At 40.0% G+C, this 18,661-nt stretch overlaps 2 protein-coding genes across 7 annotated transcripts in view; one reads left to right on the top strand and one right to left on the bottom strand.

Annotated features, from left to right (window-relative positions):
* Positions 1 to 2,644, bottom strand: part of ABCE1 (ATP binding cassette subfamily E member 1) — a 34,134-nt gene extending 31,490 nt beyond the window's left edge. Inside the window, exon 1 of one of the 3 annotated variants that reach the window (XM_023754771.1) lies at positions 2,507 to 2,644. The gene's annotated coding sequence lies outside the window, so the exon portion shown is untranslated. The remainder of the gene's footprint in view (positions 1 to 2,506) is intronic. The other 2 variants (XM_006081739.3, XM_006081740.3) reach the window with 2 other exon arrangements.
* A 41-nt stretch (positions 2,645 to 2,685) lies between these two features.
* Positions 2,686 to 18,661, top strand: part of ANAPC10 (anaphase promoting complex subunit 10) — a 44,136-nt gene continuing 28,160 nt past the window's right edge. The window contains exons 1-4 of one of the 4 annotated variants that reach the window (XM_006081738.3): positions 2,686 to 2,832; positions 4,595 to 4,721; positions 6,958 to 7,048; positions 15,140 to 15,260. In XM_006081738.3, coding sequence (XP_006081800.1) covers positions 4,607 to 4,721; positions 6,958 to 7,048; positions 15,140 to 15,260 — 327 coding nt within the window. In that variant the 5' untranslated portion in view covers positions 2,686 to 2,832; positions 4,595 to 4,606. Of the gene's footprint in view, positions 2,833 to 3,689; positions 3,851 to 4,594; positions 4,722 to 6,957; positions 7,049 to 15,139; positions 15,261 to 18,661 lie in introns of those variants that run through there. The other 3 variants (XM_023754794.1, XM_023754787.1, XM_023754803.1) reach the window with 3 other exon arrangements.

Below are 18,661 nucleotides of genomic sequence, written 5' to 3'. Positions count from 1 at the left end.
CCCCCGCCGTGGGCCCTGCCCTGTGTGTGACAGGGTAGAGCCATAACCTCTCCATCGGCCCTGCCCTGAGTGTGATAGTGGCGGTGCCCCAACCCCCTGATCGGCCCTGCTCTGTTGGTGATAGAGGGTGGCACCCCAACCCCCCTCCACGGGCCTTGCTCTATGTGTGACAGGGTAGAGCCATAACCTCCCCATTGGTCCTGCCCTGAGTGTGACAGGGTGCAGCGCCCCAACCCCCTAATCGGCCCTGCTCTGTGAGTGACAGGGGGCAGCGCCCCAACCCCCTGATTGGCCCTGCTCTGTGAGTGACAGGGGGCAGCGCCCCAACACCCTGATCGGCCCTGCTCTGTGCGTGACAGGGGGTGGCGCCACAACCTCCCCATCGACCCTGCCTTGAGTGTGACAGGGGGCGGTGCCCCAACCCCTCAATCAGCCCTACCCTGAGTGTGACTGAGGGTGGCATTGCAACCTCCCGATCCGCCCTGCTCTGTGCATGACGGGGTGGTGCCCCAACTCCCCAATCAGCCTTGCTCTGAGCCTGACCAGGGCCTGCACCTAGGGATTGGGCCTGCCCTCTGCCATCCGGGAGCAGGCCTAAGCCAGCAGGTCGTTATCTCCTGAGGGGTCCCAGACTGGGAGAGGGCACAGGCCGGGCTGGGGGACCCCCCCCCCCACAAGTGCACAAATTTTTGTGCACCGGGCCTTTAGTTCTATATAATAAAAGGCTAATATGCAAATCAACTGAACAGCAGAATGACAGGTCGCTATGACGCACACTGCCCATGAGGGGGCAGCCACTCAACACAGGAGCTGTTCCCCTCCCACCCCCCTTTGGTCAGTGCGCTCCCACAGGGGAAGGGCTGCTGAGCCAGAAGCCACTGCAGGGGGGCTGAGGAGCCAGGGGTCCCACACTGAGAGGATGCAGGCTGGGCTGAGGGAACGCCCCCCCCCTCCCTCCAGTACACGAATCTCTTGCACTGGTGCTCTAGTATATAATAAAGTGATAAATTAAGAGGTTTGAAGATATTTCAGATCCGAAAAACTGTTCAAAATAGGTACTCAAACAATGACTGTCACTGTCCTTCTCCCGGCTGGGAGGCACAAGGGAAGTGCGGCATACATGAAAAGCATCTGCAGTCTACGACCAAAATTACTATAATACCGTGTGAAAGCATCTGAAGATCACTGTTAAGCGATGCTTCACATCGCACGAAATAGTCTAACCTATGATTACTGTAGATTATTAGTCTTATAAAACATCTAAGTTGGGAGTGGTACACAACTGATTTCAGGGTCATAAAATTGAAGGCATTTAGAAGAGACACTAAATAAATATTGCTTTCTTTTCCCCCACAACAATGAAATGATCTTCCTAAATGAATTATTTTTTTCTTAAATAGGGAGAACAAGGTTTTTAACTAAAAATAAAAGAAACCCTTTTGGTTCAAATAGAGGTTCAGAGCCCGTGGTTAACACTGCCAACGCATTATTGTCCGGGAGCTGGGACAGGATGACAATTCCCAGGCTAGGGGACCCATGGACTGAGGGCTGCAACCTCACCGCCGCTGCCGTTCATGCCTAGTGAGCAGTCCTGTGCGAGAGGATAAATGGAAAATAAAACACTGTCCTGACAGTCCTCTCCTTAGCCATACACCGCAAACATAGGCCAATGTCGTGTATGGGACGTGGAAGGGCTCTGACCGTACTGACTGCAATGGGCGAACCCCTGAAGGGAAACAAAACAAAACAAAACAAAACAAAACAAAACAAAACAAAAATCAAGGCATTCTGAGTGAAGACACCACCCCTGATCTCAAGGGGTCTGATTCAGGGGCCGAGGGAATAGTCACTAAGGGGAAAGCGAATGCTATAAAACTTCGCCTCCAAAAAAAAAGAACAAAAAATAAGCTAAAAGGGCGTTTCACTGGGAGATTTAGCTGGGGATCACCCCGGTGAAAAGCCGGGTACACGCTGTTCGACGAGAAAAGCAGAGCGACGTCCGGCCATCGTTCCTGCCAAGGCTGGGAGTGGACGAGGGCTACTCAACCTCACGGCAGCAATGACTATGGAAGGAGATGCCACGACTCATGCCACGGTCACCAACCGGGGGAAGAAAAGGCCACGACTCCCCCAGACCAGACACGCACGAGTGAAAATACACCCATTTTCCTGTGCCCGGGGAAGAGGGGGTGCTGTACATTCTGAAGGCGCCTGCCTCTCTAGGGGGCTCAAGCTCCGGGCAGAAGCGGGGTACAGGGGGATGGCAGCGGCGGGGGCTGGATCGTTGAGATGGCATCTGGGTCTATTCTCGCAGCCTCTGGCGGGCAACAGCGGCCGAGACCCAGAGCAGCTGGAACCGGAGCCCGACGCGCCGCGCCGCGCCCTCGCCGGCTGCCACGCGCCGCTGCGGTCCCCGTCGCCGCCACCTGAGGCCTAATCAGAGGTTCTAGAGTCTTCACCTCGCGGCGGAGGGCGGCCGATGGCCGAACGCCCCCGGGCTACTTACCTACCTGGAGAGAGCGACCTCCTGGCGGAGGGGAGCGCAGAGGCCAAATCGGCGTTTGCTGTCACTTCTCAGGTCCACAACGTGTTCCTACGGCCTCCGGCCAAAATGGCGGTGCCCAGCCGCGCCTCGCGCACGCCTTGGGGACGTAGGGCGCGCACGCGACGGAGAGCGCCGGGCGCGACGGAGAGGCGTGACGTCGTTGCGATGCGACGCCAATTCGACGTCACGGGGAAGCCGGGCTGCCCGGAGGAGCTCAGTGGGAGTGGTGCGGCTCTGCTGCAGGGCATCCTAGAAACCCGAGCTGCAGCGTACTCGGTCTGCAAGCTGTAAGTGCCTGAGCTTTTCCCGACGTGGAGAAGGGTTCTCCCGCAAGCACATGCGTTCTCTTCCCCAACCTCAGTCTTTTTGTTTTGTTTTGTTTTCCGCGCCCAATTTCCAGGCCGGTGGGTCAGGAATGGAGCGTTAGCCATGGCCCGTGTTAGCCCTTCCATCCAGCACAGGCGTCCAGCAGGACCCGAAGAGCCTGGTGCAGACGCTGACGTTCCTCCTTGGGACTCGGCTCCTTCTGGACTGCATGGCCAGGAACCCAGTCTAATCTGAACTCCGTGTTTTATCCACTTGGTGGCGTCCAGTACCAAGTCCGCCGGTTGAATTCCTCTCTAGTAGAGAAATGGGCCTTTCTTTTCTTTTTACAAATTTGACAGTTTTGAACACAGCTTGTAATTCAGCTTGTGGGAAAAAAAAATACTCGGGTCCTGGTATAATGTGGATATTCTTTTTTTTTTCAACGTTATTCAGCTTGTAATAATGGTCAGAGGTTTAATTGGTCTCACCTTTAAGACCTTTACCTTAACTTTGCGCATGGCAAAGTAGTTTGTATAATTTGAAAAATATGTGGGGTGTGGTGTGTGGCTATATATATATATATATATATATATATAATATATATATATCTCCCATTTTATTTCATTCAGTAAATTGCTAATTGAGCATTTAAGTTTTAGGCCTTTACGAATTTTACAGTCCAGTGCTATTTAGTGAGTATCTAAGTGCTGGTGTGGGGATTAGGGAACAACTGAGATCAAATAGGAGGTATCAAGGAGATAGTATATGGAACTATTGATCCAGGTTTATAATAGCATGTGTAACGATGTTCAGTAGCTGTAACTTCAAATTTCTGAGGCAGTTTTATATACTGTTCACTCTGCAAGAAGTTTTGTTTTTCCCATGTTTGCATAGATGTAACAAGATTAGCAACAGATGTGAAAGATTAAGTAAACTTTTGATTTAGAATCGGCCAGTTACACAGACCTTGAAGCCGTTTGTCTGACTTTATCTTCTATGGTAAGAGCACATACCGTATAAATCAGGGGTCCTCAAACTTTTTAAACAGGGGCCAGTTCACTGTCCCTCAAACCGTTGGAGGGCTGGACTATAGTTTAAAAAAAAACTATGGACAAATTCCTATGCACACAGCGGCGGCAAAAACACCCGGCGGGCCGGATAAATGTTTTCGGTGGGCCGCATGTGGCCCGAGGGCCGTAGTTTGAGGACCCCTGGTAAATGGAGCTTTTGACAACTAGTGGGGAAATGTGATTTTTCTCTTCATCACTTAATGGATTATTTAAAATGGAGACCCATAGTCACATATTTTGGGAATAAGAGTATTTCTATCTGAGTTTTCTAAGGAAAAAATGGCATTTGAATTAAGAAATGTTACTCATAGAGGAATAGCACTGTATAAAGCTGTGGAATTATAGATCAAGTCAACCTCTTTGACAGGAGAGGAAATAAAGTCCAGACCTGCGCAATGTCTAGGCTAGTTAAAGAAGGGGCTGAAGCTAAAACGGTAATTCTGTGCCCCTTTGCCTACTGTACTCTCCTGCTTGACACATAAAATATTTTACAAGCTGAATTCCCAAGATTTTTAAAATTACAGTGGTTGATTTATGTTAACTGCATTTGAGAATAAGATGGTTATTATCAAGGGTCTATCAGTGATCCATTTTGCTATTAAATGTTTATTTTTACCTTTTGAAAAAAAATTCAGGTCCTGGTATAATGTGGATGTTCTTTTTTTCTACGTAGAATATTTTAAAAATGACCACACCAAACAAGACACCTCCTGGTGCTGACCCTAAGCAGCTGGAAAGGACTGGAACAGTACGGGAAATTGGGTCACAAGCTGTTTGGTCACTCTCATCTTGCAAACCAGGTAAAACAAAACAAAAAAGCTGTTTGTAATAACTACTTACTAGTACAGTTTTCTTGTATTCTGGACTGACTTTAATATTATTTTTGTTTATATACTTTATTTTAATTCTAAAATAATTTGAGTTTTCATCTGTTATATATCGCTTCACAATTGCTTTACTACTATCCACTTGAACTTAACTGCATATGTCTTAAAGTCTCTTCTTTATCCTCCCCTATCTCTGCTATGATTAAGTTATTTGGGATAAGTGGGTGATACATTTTTTGAGTGATTACATATCCCAAAGTAACTTTATTTTACTCTTGGTTGAGATAGAAATCTTGAGTGTCAGTCTTTTTCTCTCAAAAATGTGTGGATACTATTTTACCATTTTCTTTTTTGTCGATGCAAATAAGATGGTATATACCTGTCTCGCTCTCTCTTTTTCATATAACTTGTTTTTTGGAAGCATTTAATCCAAGCATGTCTAACTCAAAGGCTAACACGGGCCAAATAAACAAGGTTTGTTTATGTGGGCCGCAAAAAAACCAAAGCTTCAATTTTCATAGAAACGTAGGTTTATTTTGATAGAGACATGCTGAATACAAAGGGCTGAAATAAATGAGTAACCATTAACATAAAATAATAGAACATTTTAATAAAAGTTAATATTTTCTTGAACATTAACTTATCAGACACTGAATAACTACACCAATTAATAAGTGTAATGCAAATAAACCTATTTTTCTTGTTCTCCAAAAGTGAAATATTTCCGGTTGCTCACACCAAACAAGTCAGTCCAAGACTAATGACATGGCAATTGGCTGCTAAAATATTCGCTGCTAGTATTAGTGGAGAGAAATAGTGCGCCTGCGTGTAAGGCACATAAGGGAAATGAATGCAACACGATTATAGTAATCAGTCATTAGAGAACGTTGTAGTTCGTTGTTAATAATTATGTATAACAGGATATTGTAAAAATTAAGTGAGGAAATTTTTATTAAAATGTTTCTTACATACTGCAAAAATATTCGTTGTGGGGCGCGAGTTTGACATGCTTGATTTAAACCATCCTGTTTATCAAACTTTGTGGACAGATATATATATGTACACATATATGTATAGTTATATATGTGTATACAGACACACATATATATACACTGAGTGGCCCAGATTATTATGACCACCTGACGTTTGTAGGCAAATTAGCTGTAATTTCGCGCTGAAGTTGCTAGAGAGCCAGACCATTATAAATAGAGAAGCAGGTTGTTTACCACGACAGTAGAAGTTATTTTTTTCTGAAGATATGGGTAAACAATGCGACTTAACAGCCTTTAAACGTGGGATGATTGTTGGCGCTCAGAGCCATGGAGCGAGTATCAGCAAAACAGCCGAAGGCCTGTTCCAACAGCTTTGCTGTCTGCAGTTACCAAGATAAAACATCTCCAATTCGCATAGAAACACAAGGATTGGACAGTCGAGCATTGAAAACAAGTCATGTGGTCCAATGAATCACGTTTCCAGTTGCATCATGCAGATGGCAGAGTGAGAATTTGGCGGAAACAGCATGAAAGCATGCACCCCACATGCATGAGTACAACCCTTCAAGCTGGTGGGGGCAGTGTTATGGTTTGGGGCATGTTTTCCTGGCATGATTTGGGCCCTTTAATTCGTGTGGAACAACGTCTGAATAGCATAACATACCTAAGTATCATTGCTGATCAGGTTCATCCTATCATGTTGGTGGCGTATCCCAATGGAGATGGCTTCTTCCAACAAGACAGTGCGCCATGCCATGGTGCTCGTATTGTGCAGGAGTGGTTTCAAGAACATGAGGGAGACTTTACCTTGCTTAGGTGGCTCCCACAATCACCAGATCTCAATCCACTTGAGCATCTGTGGGACGAAGTTAAAAGAGCCATCAGGCAGCTGGTTCCACAACCATCAAATCTCACAGAACTGGACAGTGCTATTCATCAGGCCTGGTGTCAGATTCCTCGCATCACCTTTCAACCTTCCGTGGAGTCAATGCCAAGAAGAATTGCCGCAGTATTGAAGGCAAAAGGTGGCCCAATAAGTACTGATGGGGGGGTCATAATAATCTGGCCACTCAGTGTATATTTATATGTGTGTGTGTGTGTATATATAGATATATATATATATATATATATATATATATATATATGGTTATTTTATATTTTAAATATACAGCTCTTTCTTTAGCATGAGAATTTATTGTCACTTGTGGTGTTTTTAGGATTTGGAGTGGATCAATTACGAGATGACAATCTAGAAACTTATTGGCAATCAGATGGCTCCCAGCCTCATTTAGTGAACATCCAATTCAGGTAATACATTAAAAATTTTTTTCTTGAATTTATTGCAGTGATGTTGGTTAATTTCGGAACTCTTTAGGCCTGCTGGTATGGAATTGGAGAAGGAAAATCCATAATTGCCAATTCTCTCTTGGTGATCTAGCATTGGAGCTCCCTGTGTGTGACTACATGTCTGAAGTTAACTGTATCTTATGCATCTTTTGTGGTTGAGGGAATCTGCTTCCAGTCACTTAATGGTGCTGTGGGTGATTCACCTGCAACTCTCTTGATGAGGATGCATTCATCATTTGCTCCTTCCTCAATTCTGAGGCCTTTGGGGACACCTCTAGCTTCCTGCTGAGGATTGTTTTTCCTTACTAGCCAGAAACTAATATAACCCTTTAGGTTAGCAGGTTGATGAAGTTCCCTTCCACTCTTAGTGTATTTACACTTTTTTTTTAATGAATACTATTAGATTTTCTCAGATGCTGTTTCTGTATCTAATTATATGACCATATGATTTCTCTTCTTTGGTCTGTTGAGATGGTCAATTTTAATGATTTCTTTTATTGTAAAATACACATACCATTTATCACTTTCAAGCATATATTTCAGTGGCAGTAAGTACATTCTCATTGTTTTACAACTGTTACCATGTCTAGAACTTTTTATTATCCCAGACTGAAACCATAACTCCCTATACTTTTCTTTACCCAACCGCTGATCACCACTGTTATACTTTTCTGTCTGTTTATTCTGTTTAATTTGTTAATTTGTTAATTTGTTAATTTATTTTTTAATCCTCACCCAAGAATATTTTTCCCCCAATTATTTTTTAGAGATAGTGGAAGGGAGGGAGGAGGGGGAGAGAGGGAGAAACATCGACATGAGAGAGACACATCGCATGTGCCCTGACCAGGGCCAGATCAAACCTGCAACTGAGGCACGTGCCCTTGACCGGGAATTGAACCCGTGACCCTTTGGTCTGTAGGCTGATGCTCTAACCACTGAGAAACCAGTCAGGGCTCTGTCTATTTATTTTTTATATCTATCAATTTTGGCCATTTGACATCTTCTTTGGAGAAATGTCTATTCAAGTTCTTTACCCATTTTTGAATTGCTTTTTTGTTTTCTTGCTGTTGAGTTTTGGAATTCTTTATTCTGGATATTAATCTCTTATCAAATATGACTTTTAAATGTGTTATCCCTTTCTGTGTGTTGCCTTTTTACAAAAGTTTTTCATTTTTATAAACTCCAATTTATTATTTACATTCCTTGTGGCTTTGGTATTATATCTCATTGACTGGTTATAATTGTTCTATTTTATTATTAGTTGTTGTTAATCCCTTACTGTGCCTTATTTATAAATTAAACTTTATCATAGGTATGAGACTCCAATTACATATTAATCTGCTTTATACTGTCTCATAGACCACTGATATTATATTCATTTTAATGAGGGATGAGAACTTTTTGTTTTTTATGCTTCTCTTTGGAGAGTTTCTATAGCTTAATCACTGTCTCTGCAATGATTAAGCTGCTATTAATCCCATTCAATAAATTTCTTATTTCAGATTTCTTTTTCATATCCAGAAATTCCATTTGGTTTTTAAAATATCTTTTATCTCTTCCCATTTTCATGTTTTCTTTTAATTTTTTTAACAGATTTATGGCAGACTGGATTTTTCAGAGTGCTCACAACATTATTACCTATTGCACATGCTCACCTACAACTTTGCTACTCTCTAATCAAGAGATGGCATCATTGTGTCTCCCCCTGAAACTGGTTGGGTCTTGGCAGATTTCTTGCCTAAGAGTATGGATGTATGATACTGTTATTTCTGAGGTTGGGTCATAAAAAGCAATACAAATTCTTCCTTGTTCTCTCTCTTATGTTATTCTCTCCCATGGTGTCCATCTACCATGCTGTGAGAAAACCCACATCAAATGAAGAAGCCCATAAAGAAATGAGCCAAAGCCTATGGCCTCAGCTGAGAACCAGCATCAACTTGCCAGCCATATTAATGAGCCATCTTGGAAGCAGGTTCTTCAGATCTCAAGTCAGGTTGCCACACCTGACGCTCTGTGGAGCCTTCCCTTCTGAGCCCTGCCCAAATTCAGATTCACAGAGAAAGTAATGACTATTTTTTAAAGGCACTAAGCTTTGAGGTGGTTTATTATGCACCTATAGGTAGATATTTGTATTTTTAAGTCCTTATTTTTTAATTCCATTATCTTTTATCTTTTTTATATTGGCCTTTATTGACTGATTTTTCCTTATTATGGTTCACATTTTTCTGGTTCTTTGTGGTAATTTTTTATTGGATGTTGTTGAGTGCTGTTTTTTTTTGTTTTGTTTTGTTATTTGTTTCTTTTTTTTTTTTAAAGAGGATTGGACTTTGTTCTGGCAGGCAGTTAAGTTAGTTAAAAATCAATTTGACCTTTTTGAGACTTGATTTTTAAGCCTCTTTATAGTGAATCTAGAGCACCCTTTACTCTAAGGTGGGGGTAGCAAACTTTTTGTAATAAAATAGGTAGTGTTATCAGTGGGATGCCCTCTGTTTCCCCACCTGTTGTTGGTAGAAGTGGAGTTCTTGGGGTGACGCCTGAACAAGAATTTCCTGAGGCCCCCATGGGAGGGTGAGGTATCATGGAAAGCTTATTGATGATGTAAAATTAAGGGAGCTCCCCTCCAAGGCTCCATCTCCCCTCGTTTCTCATGGAAAAATTCTTTAGCAGGGCAAGAGTTAAGGCCATTGCCCAGAGTCTCCGCTCCATATTAAAGCACAGACCAGTCCAGCAACCGGCTGACTTAGCTTGCGTTCCCAGCTGCAGTCCATTGTGTGTGAGATCCCCATGGCCATGGGCTGTGAGGCTGCTTAGACCACATGGCAGGTTAGTACATGGGTGGGGGCGGGCCAGGGAGCAAGAGAGTGCAAGGGAGCAGGAGCATAAGAGAGAGAAAGTTTATTTGTCTGGGGATTATAACTGGGAGTTTATCCAATTAACTCTTCAGGATTTCACGTGCTTGCAATGGCTCTGCCCCTGTAGCCAGTTATCTTTTTCCCAGGTTAGACTGACAGACAAGCACTTTCCCTATGTCACACCAACTTCACAGTGCATGTGCCCATCTCCCCCTTTGTTGGAGCCCTTCCACCATGATTTGCAGAGAATGGACTGGTGACCTTGGGGAGTGTGAAGCTGCCCAGAGGACCATGCTTATTAATGTCTGGCTTCCCCTTTGCTCTCCTTCCATTATCAGTATTAACTAGCTGCTTATGACGGTAACAATAGTGTTTTAGGCCTTGCAAGCCATATTTTAGGCTCCTCCAGCTGCTCAACTTGGCCATTGTAGTGCAAAAGCAGCTGTGGACAGTATGTAAGGGAGTAGGTATTGCTTTGTTTCAATATAAGTTTATTTTTTATTTATTTAATATATTTTATTGATTTTTTACAGAGGAAGGGAGAGGGATAGAGAGTTCAAAACATTGATGAGAGAAACATCGATCAGTTGCCTCCTGCACACTCCCTACTGGAGATGTGCCTGCAACCAAGGTTCATGCCCTTGACCAGAATCGACCCTGGGACCCTTCAGTCTGCAGACCGACGCTCTATCCACTGAGCCAAACCGGTTAGGGCAATACAAGTTTATTTATAAAAATAAATGGCAGGCCCCATTTGGCCTGTGTGTAGTTTGCTGATGATCCATACTCTAGGGCATCAGTTCTCCAAATTTTTGGTTTTAGCACCACTCTAACTATTTTGGTATTTGGTTTTAAACTTTGAACCTCAAGAGTTTGTAGTTACTCTTAATATAGTATAGTCATATAGAGTACAAAATCTGGCTCTGTGTCAAATTCCTAGATGTGTAAATGAAGACTAGTAGCTTAACTTGATCTGAGCTTCAGTTTCCTTATCTGTAATGTGGGCATAACAGGAATGAGAACTTCTAGTAACAGAGCTATTTTTTCTTCTTTAATATGTTTTTATTGATTTCATAGAGAGAAGGAGAAAGAGATAGAAACATTAATCAACTGCCTCCTGCACAGCCCTTACTGGAGATTGAGCCTGCAACCTGGACATGTGCCCTGACTGGGAATTGAACCGTGACCTCCTGGTTCATGGGAATGACGCTCACCCTGCTGAGCCACACTGGCCAGGCTAGTAACAGAGCTTTTATTTTTTATTCATTTATTATTAAAATATGCATACACACACACACACACACACACACATGTGTGTGTGTGTGTGTGTATATGTATTGATTTCAGAGAGGAAGCGAGAGGGAAAGAGAAAATAAGAACCGTGATTAGAAAGAATCCTTGCCGTAACCGTTTTGGCTCAGTGGATAAAGCGTCGGCCTGCGGACTGAAGGGTCCCGGGTTCGATTCCCGGTCAAGGGCATGTACCGTTGTGGGCACATCCCCAGTAGGGGGTGTGCAGGAGGCAGCTGATCGATGTTTCTCTCTCATCGATGTTTCTAGCTCCTCTCTCTCCCTTCCTCTCTGTAAAAAATCAATAAAATATATTTAAAAAAAAAAAAAGAAAGAATCCTTGATTGGCTGTCTCCTGCATGCCCTACACTGGGGATCAAGCCCACAACCCAGGCATGTGCCCTGATTGAGAAGCAAACCATGACCTCCCAGTTCATAGATCAACACTCAACCACTGAGCCACATCAGCCAGGGAGTAACAGCTTTTTTTTCTTTTCTTTATTGATTAAGGTATTACATAGGTGTCCTTATCCCCCGATTGCCCCCACTCATGCCCTCATCCCTGTGGTGTCTGTGTCCATTGGTTAGGCTTATATGCATGCATACAAGTCCTTTGATTGATCTCTCCCCCTTATCCCCACTCTCCCCTGCCTTCCCTCTGAGGTTTGATGGTCTGGTCGATGCTTTTCTGTCTCTGGATCTGTTTTTGTTCATCAGTTTATGTTATTCATTATATTCCATAAATGAGTGAGATCATGTGATATTTATTTTTCTCTGACTGGCTTATTTCACTTAGCAAAATGCTCTCCAGTTCCATCCATGCTGTTGCAAATGGTAAGAATTCCTTCTTTTTTACAGCAGTGTAGTATTCCATTGTTTAGATGTACCACAGTTTTTTAATCCACTCATCTGTTGATGGGCCCTTAGGCTGTTTCCAAATCTTAGCTATGGTAAATTGTGCTGCTATGAACAGAGAGGTGCATATATCCTTTCTGATTGGTGTTTCTAGTTTCTTGGGATGTATTCCTAGAAGTGGGATACAGAGCTTTTAATAACAGTGTTTTAAACAAGGTGGAAATTTATTTCTTCTACCTCTTCATATTAGAGGATCCTGGCAGTCCAGGAGTGGTATGGCAGCCCACAGTATCTTGTGGACCCAGATTCCTTCTCTTTCCATTCCACTATTCTTAGCTCATGGATTCTATCCTCCAGGTTGCATCATGTCTATATCCCAGGCAGTAGGAAGGAGTAGGTGGGAAAGGTAAAGGGGGTATGTCTTCCTCTTAAACTTTCTTTATCTCACTCAGTCATTCGGTTTAAATCTTACTGGTCATAACTTAGTCTCATGGTCATACCTAGTTTTAAGGGAACCTGGGGAATAAAGCCTTTTAGCTGGATGTTATGAAGAAAAAAAGGTAAAGGGGCCATTAGGTTGGAAACTAGGAGTGTTGTCACTAATCTCTTCTGTTGAAATTTCATGTGTTCCAAATCAATTGAGAAATTATTCAAGAGTTATAGCAGGTGGAAACTAAAACATCATTCTTATAAAACTGACAAAGCTAATGTTAGAAAGGGGCTTATATCTGCAGTCAAGTGTTTTCCTAATATTGAACCCTAGAATTACACAGACCTACCCATGCAGTTAAGAAAGTAATAGACCAGGTAGAGCCTGTCCCTATTAAATGTTTGCTTCCTGCCAGCAGCTCTTTCTAGCAGAAAGAGAATAGTGGGTGAGGGAATAGAGAGAGACTGTGAGTGTTACTTATGTCATCAGAAATGAGTAAGTGTTACCCTCTGCCTTCTCCTTTCCTATAATACCTTATCCTAAGAGTTTAGCAGGGTGCCTGGAGTATAGAAAGCATTCAGTTTATGGTGATTATTATTATAGTGATGATTTAAGCAGTTTGAGTAGCTGATAGTATTTCTCATAATCTATGCATTTAACCTTCCCACATGCACTGCTATTTTAAATTCACCATGAGATAAATTCTATCCTATATAATAAGAGGCTAATATGAAAATCGACCAAATGGTGGAACAACCGGTTGCTATGATGTGCACTGACTACCAGGGGGCAGACGCTCAATGCAGGAGCTGCCCCTGGTGGTCAGTGCACTCTCACAGAGGAAGCGCCGCTCAGCCAGAAGCTGGGCTCATGGCTGGCAAGTGCAGAGGCGGTGGCGGGAGCCTCTCCTGCCTCTGCAGCAGTGCTAAGTCTGTCAGTCCGACATCTGACATCACCCGAGGTTTCCCGGACTGTGAGAGGGCGTGGGCTGAGCTGAGGGACCCTCCCAAGTGTATGAATGTCGTGCACCGGGCCTCTAGTTTATAAACAATTTAAAAAGGCTTTACAGGTACCTTTTAGAGAGATAATTTTAAACTTTTGGTGAGGTCACAATTTCCTTTGCAAAGTTAATGAATCAATGTATATAGCATAAATTATATATATGATTTCTGGAGATACGTGGGCCTTAGGATAACATCCTATGGTGTAGATAAAATTTAAAGAAGTGTAAATACCTGCATATTACTATAAACTGGCCTCAATGACTGTTGAATAAGGTAAGTACAATTTGTGAGTAGGAAGGTGATAGTTTAAGATCAAGTGAGGCAGACAAACACACATTTGAACTCCTACCATGCTCACCTACTAGCTTTTCAACTTTAACATATTATTAACCTGAGTATTATTGTGTCTTTTTAAATCAGTGAAATGAAGGTGATAATAGCTCCCATATCACAAAGTTGAGGAGTACATAAGTCAATACACTTAAACCATTACTTCAGGGCCGGATAGAGTATTCACTTGCTATTTGCTGCTGTTGCTGTTGTTTTTACAGTGATTAGTGTTATTGTTATTCTTTGCCTTTCTAACATCACCCTGATTATCTTATAGGTTCCAGTGCCTAAGTTGTCCTGGATTTTATAACTTGGAGATAAAATTATCCTTCCTTTATATCTATTTTCATTTTTTTTGAAGTAGTCCTTAAGAATAATCTTCATGATTTTGATCTTTCTGTCTAAGAAAGACCTTTCACTGCCTGCTTATGGCTCGTCAGGGAGAAAGTCTTTTGTGTGCCCTTCAGAATTTCCCCTTCTTCCTTTGCTTCCTCTCATGTCTACTCCCTAGCTCTGCAGAAACAGAAAGATGTCAGTTTGATACCTCTGGCCTCTTTTTAAAACCTGGTAATGGTATTTATCCTGTCAGCAGTTCCTGGGTATTTAGCGTTTTACATCTTCATCTGTCTTTATTATTTGCGGGAAAGTCCTTAACTTTCCCCATTCCTTTCTGATGAATAGCTTGGTCTACAGAAGTTTGGTCCCCTCTCTAAGAGTTACAGATCCCCTGCTGTTTTTATAGGTTGACTTTTGACACAGACAACTTCTGTTCAAGGAGCTCATTGTTGTTAAGTTAGTGCCAGTTTATACCAGAACTTAACTTTTAAAGCACATTTAAATGGACTTCTTAGTGCGGTTTTTTGTGTGTGTGTTGATGTTTAAAATTGTCTAATTTTTTTTCTAAGGACCCAAATAACACATGCTTATTGTTAAAAATTAAAAAAAAACATAGATAAAGAAGAATATAAATATCTCCCATAGTACCACGCCACCAAAATAGTCACTTTCAAATCGTTTTTGTATGATTCTGTTTTGGCTTAACTGTTCCTTCTTTGCTCACATCTTGTTCTTGACTTTGCTCTAGATAAGCAATGTCTGTATATAAGTAAAATGTGTGTCTATATTTTTTACATGTTCTTCATTTTCATAATTGTTAAAAGTAAAGAACATCGAAACTTTTGATTTAGATACTCGTTTTAGCAAACAATGATTTTTAAAATAAGAAGGTAAGATGTTTTGGATATAATCTTTCCATATGATAAAGGTCATGTTTTTATTTTATTGATTTTAGAAGAAAAACAACAGTGAAGACATTATGTATTTATGCGGATTACAAATCTGATGAAAGCTATACTCCAAGCAAGATCTCAGTCAGAGTAGGAAATAATTTCCATAACCTTCAAGAAATTCGGGTATGTTTTCAAATTTTAAAATATGTATGTATCAGTCAGGCTCTTTAGAGGATAGTCATGTTTGATATTTAGTTAGATTAAAATGTTAATACAGGGGTGGGAAAAAGTAGAGAAACAGTCATTTGTATGGAAAATAATACAATAATAAATAATAACATAAGAATATTGTGTTTCACTTATTCACAATTGTAAACCTACTTTTGCCCACTACTGTATTTAAAATAAAATTGTTGCTATTTAAGAATTTTTTTTCATATTTTATAATATTTTAAATTTTTTTTGAATTCTAATGGTCACTTTCATTTTTTCCCAATACTTTATTATGGAAATTTTCAGACATACAGAAAAGGGGAAGACTTTTATAGTGAATTCTAATATGCTCGCTTCCTAGATTCTATAATTGCTAATGTTTTGCTATATTTGCTTTATAATAATCTGTCAGTCCATCTAATTTTTATATATATATCAAAATGTCAAAGTAAGTTTCAGGTATCTATAAATATCATCACAAATACTTAAGCATGATATATGATAACTGGAGTTATTACTATTTGCTTAGGTTCATTTTTTTAAGGTAAAATTTATATAAATTTTGCTCAAATCTTAAGTATAATATTTGGTAAGTTTTAGCAAATGCATATATCTGTGTAACACTAACTCCTATTAAGATATAGAACAATTCCATTACCCCAGAAAATTCCCTCATGTCCTTTCTGAATCTCCATTTCCATTTTACCCTCAGAAGTAACTGTTCTGATTTTGTATATGTATATATGTATTCATTCATTCATTCTATAGATCATTTTGTCTGTTCTAGATAGAATGTCATATAAGTTGAATCAGACAGGGTGTAACTTTTATTTTTCTCTCAGCCTAAGTTTTTCAGGATTCATCCATGTTGTTGCATGTATCATTACTTCATTCTTTTTTATTCCTGAGTTGTATTGTAGTTCATTGTTTGAATATATTGTAGTTTATTTTTCCTCTGTATGACTTTTAGAAGCTATAAGGACAGGTGCTTTTGTGACCTGATATTTTTTTAGTTTTAAAATATTTACATTTGAGATATTTTCAATGATTTTGAATTGTATACTTGTGAAGTTCTAGACCTTAGCATTGTTTCTTGTGAGAAAAATAATTAAACTCAAATAATCATTAAAAGCTTTAAATTCATTGGTTCTGGGGGATCTGGGAAGCACCTGTGATTTTTGAAAGACTTCCAGGTAACTTGTTGGCCTAGAGACTCTTACTTGACTTGTTTATATTAAGACCCTGTCTCTCTCTTTGTATTAATCACATGAATGGGTCATCATATTGAGAAATCATTTGGGATCAGAATTGCCTTGTTTTGGTTTAAAGCGAAAGATTTGTCATATAATTGCTCAGGCAGGTTGAAATATGTGAAACACTGGAAATACTAGTAAAGTTTTGATTCGATATGTGTGGTATATATTTGAAATGTTCGCTAGATGTCACTGTTGTCCTTTAAGTACTAGTCTCATATCCAGGATAAGTTCAAGACCTGAAATAGTTCTTAGTTGTACGTACTAGGTTTTCCTGAAGAATATATATATTTACCAAAAGTTCCTTGATACATTTTGGAAATGTACATCTTCATACATGATTTCTATATTTATGTGTTAAATATATGTTTTGTATTCTGTTGTAAACTGGAGAAACTTTGACATTTGGGCCATTGTGGAATACTTTTAATCTAGTTTTTGCTTCTATTATATCAATTAAGTGCTAAAACATTAGCCATATAGAATAAAGGCTCTTTTAGGTAGTGTCTTAATTTTATTCTAAGTGTGTTTATATTTCTGTATAGTGACCACATAGCCCCATGAGACCAGTAATACTAAATATTACCAGGTGATAATGTAAGTTGTTTTCCTGAAAAACTTAATGAACATACTGCTTTTCTGCCACAGTTCTCACTAAGGAACCATAATTCTTATATTTTGCTTTAAAATATTAGTGCTGCCTTTGCAGTTCATGATATAAAGGGTACTTCATCTTTTAATTATACATCTTTATATGTGATTTATTCTGTTTACCTTTTCCCCTTTATAAGTTGAAGAAATAAGAATCTCATAGCATTTTGTTTTTTAAGCGAATATAAGCAGATCGTGATTTTATTTCTTACATTACTCTCTATAAGATCTAAATTGTTATTTTTAAAAATCTTTACTTCTTCTACTCAGATAGTAAGTGATTAAAATAATGTGAAATTTGAGGTTTTAGAGCCATCATTTTATTAATTATAGGACTGATTTAACTGAGTGGAAAATCCAACTAAATCTTTATATTTTTCCATGGATGTTTGCCCACTCGAGGGTGTAGTGTGTATTAGAGTGTTTTAATAGGTTTTCCTTTTTTACTAGAAATTATGGGTTTGTTTACTTGAAACACTCCAAAAACCTATTTTCTGTAATTTTATTATTGATTTGAGTAGCAAATAAAAATTTTTTAGTTCAGAGTGAAAACAGCTATTGGCTATCCTATTTATCCAAAAATTACTCTTTCTCTATCATGTCTTTCTTCATTTCAGTTCTGAAGCGTGACTTTATATCTAGATCTTTGTTACCTTTGTTGAAAAATCTCCACGAAAAGATGAGGCCCTTCCTTTACTATTCTAGAATGCATATGTTAACTTCTAGACATGAGGAGAGACTTAAAATGGAAGTTAAGTTTATATTCTCTGCTTAATGGCGACAAGATACTACAGCTGGCTTTGGCCAAATAGAACATTTTTGTCACCAAAGTTAAATTTAATTATGCTGTTCATTCTACTTTCTTTTTTCTCTCTCAAATTGTAAACCAACAACCTAAAAACATTTTATAAGATGTTTATAATATATTGCTTTTACACAAGAGACTATTTCTAAATAGAAGTGAGATTTAACACTCATTTAACTTGAGTCTTAATGCCATTATCTTTTTAGAATACTTTATTTCAATTGTGTTACTTTTAAGCAGTAAGTTATGTTCATGTGTTCAAAATGTTACTTAAGAGAAGTTTTCAAATAAAGATGTACATGCTTTTTAAACCTTTACATTTTAGCATTATGTTTTGGTTTAATGTTCTTTTCCTTTTCTCTCAGAAGAGAAAATATATGTGAAGGAAATTATTTTTTTATTTAGATTGAGGAATCAAATCATACTATATTGTACATGTGACCATTTTAACATTTTAGAGGACATCCCCAGCTAAAGTCCAATAAAATTTAAAGTCCTTATCAATTTGCTGATAGTTACAGTCATCCCCAACCCCCAATCCACAGATGCTCAAGTCCCTTATATAGAAGCTGGGTGCATGAAATTCGTGCATGGGTAGAGTCCCTAGGCCTGGCCAGCAATCAGGGCCGATCTGTGGGGCAACCGGCGGGGCGATTGGGGGG

Source organism: Myotis lucifugus, unplaced genomic scaffold (genome assembly GCF_000147115.1).
Source record: "Myotis lucifugus unplaced genomic scaffold, Myoluc2.0 scaffold_1, whole genome shotgun sequence".
NCBI lineage: Eukaryota > Metazoa > Chordata > Mammalia > Chiroptera > Vespertilionidae > Myotis > Myotis lucifugus.
This window is presented reverse-complemented; position numbering and strand designations above follow the sequence as displayed.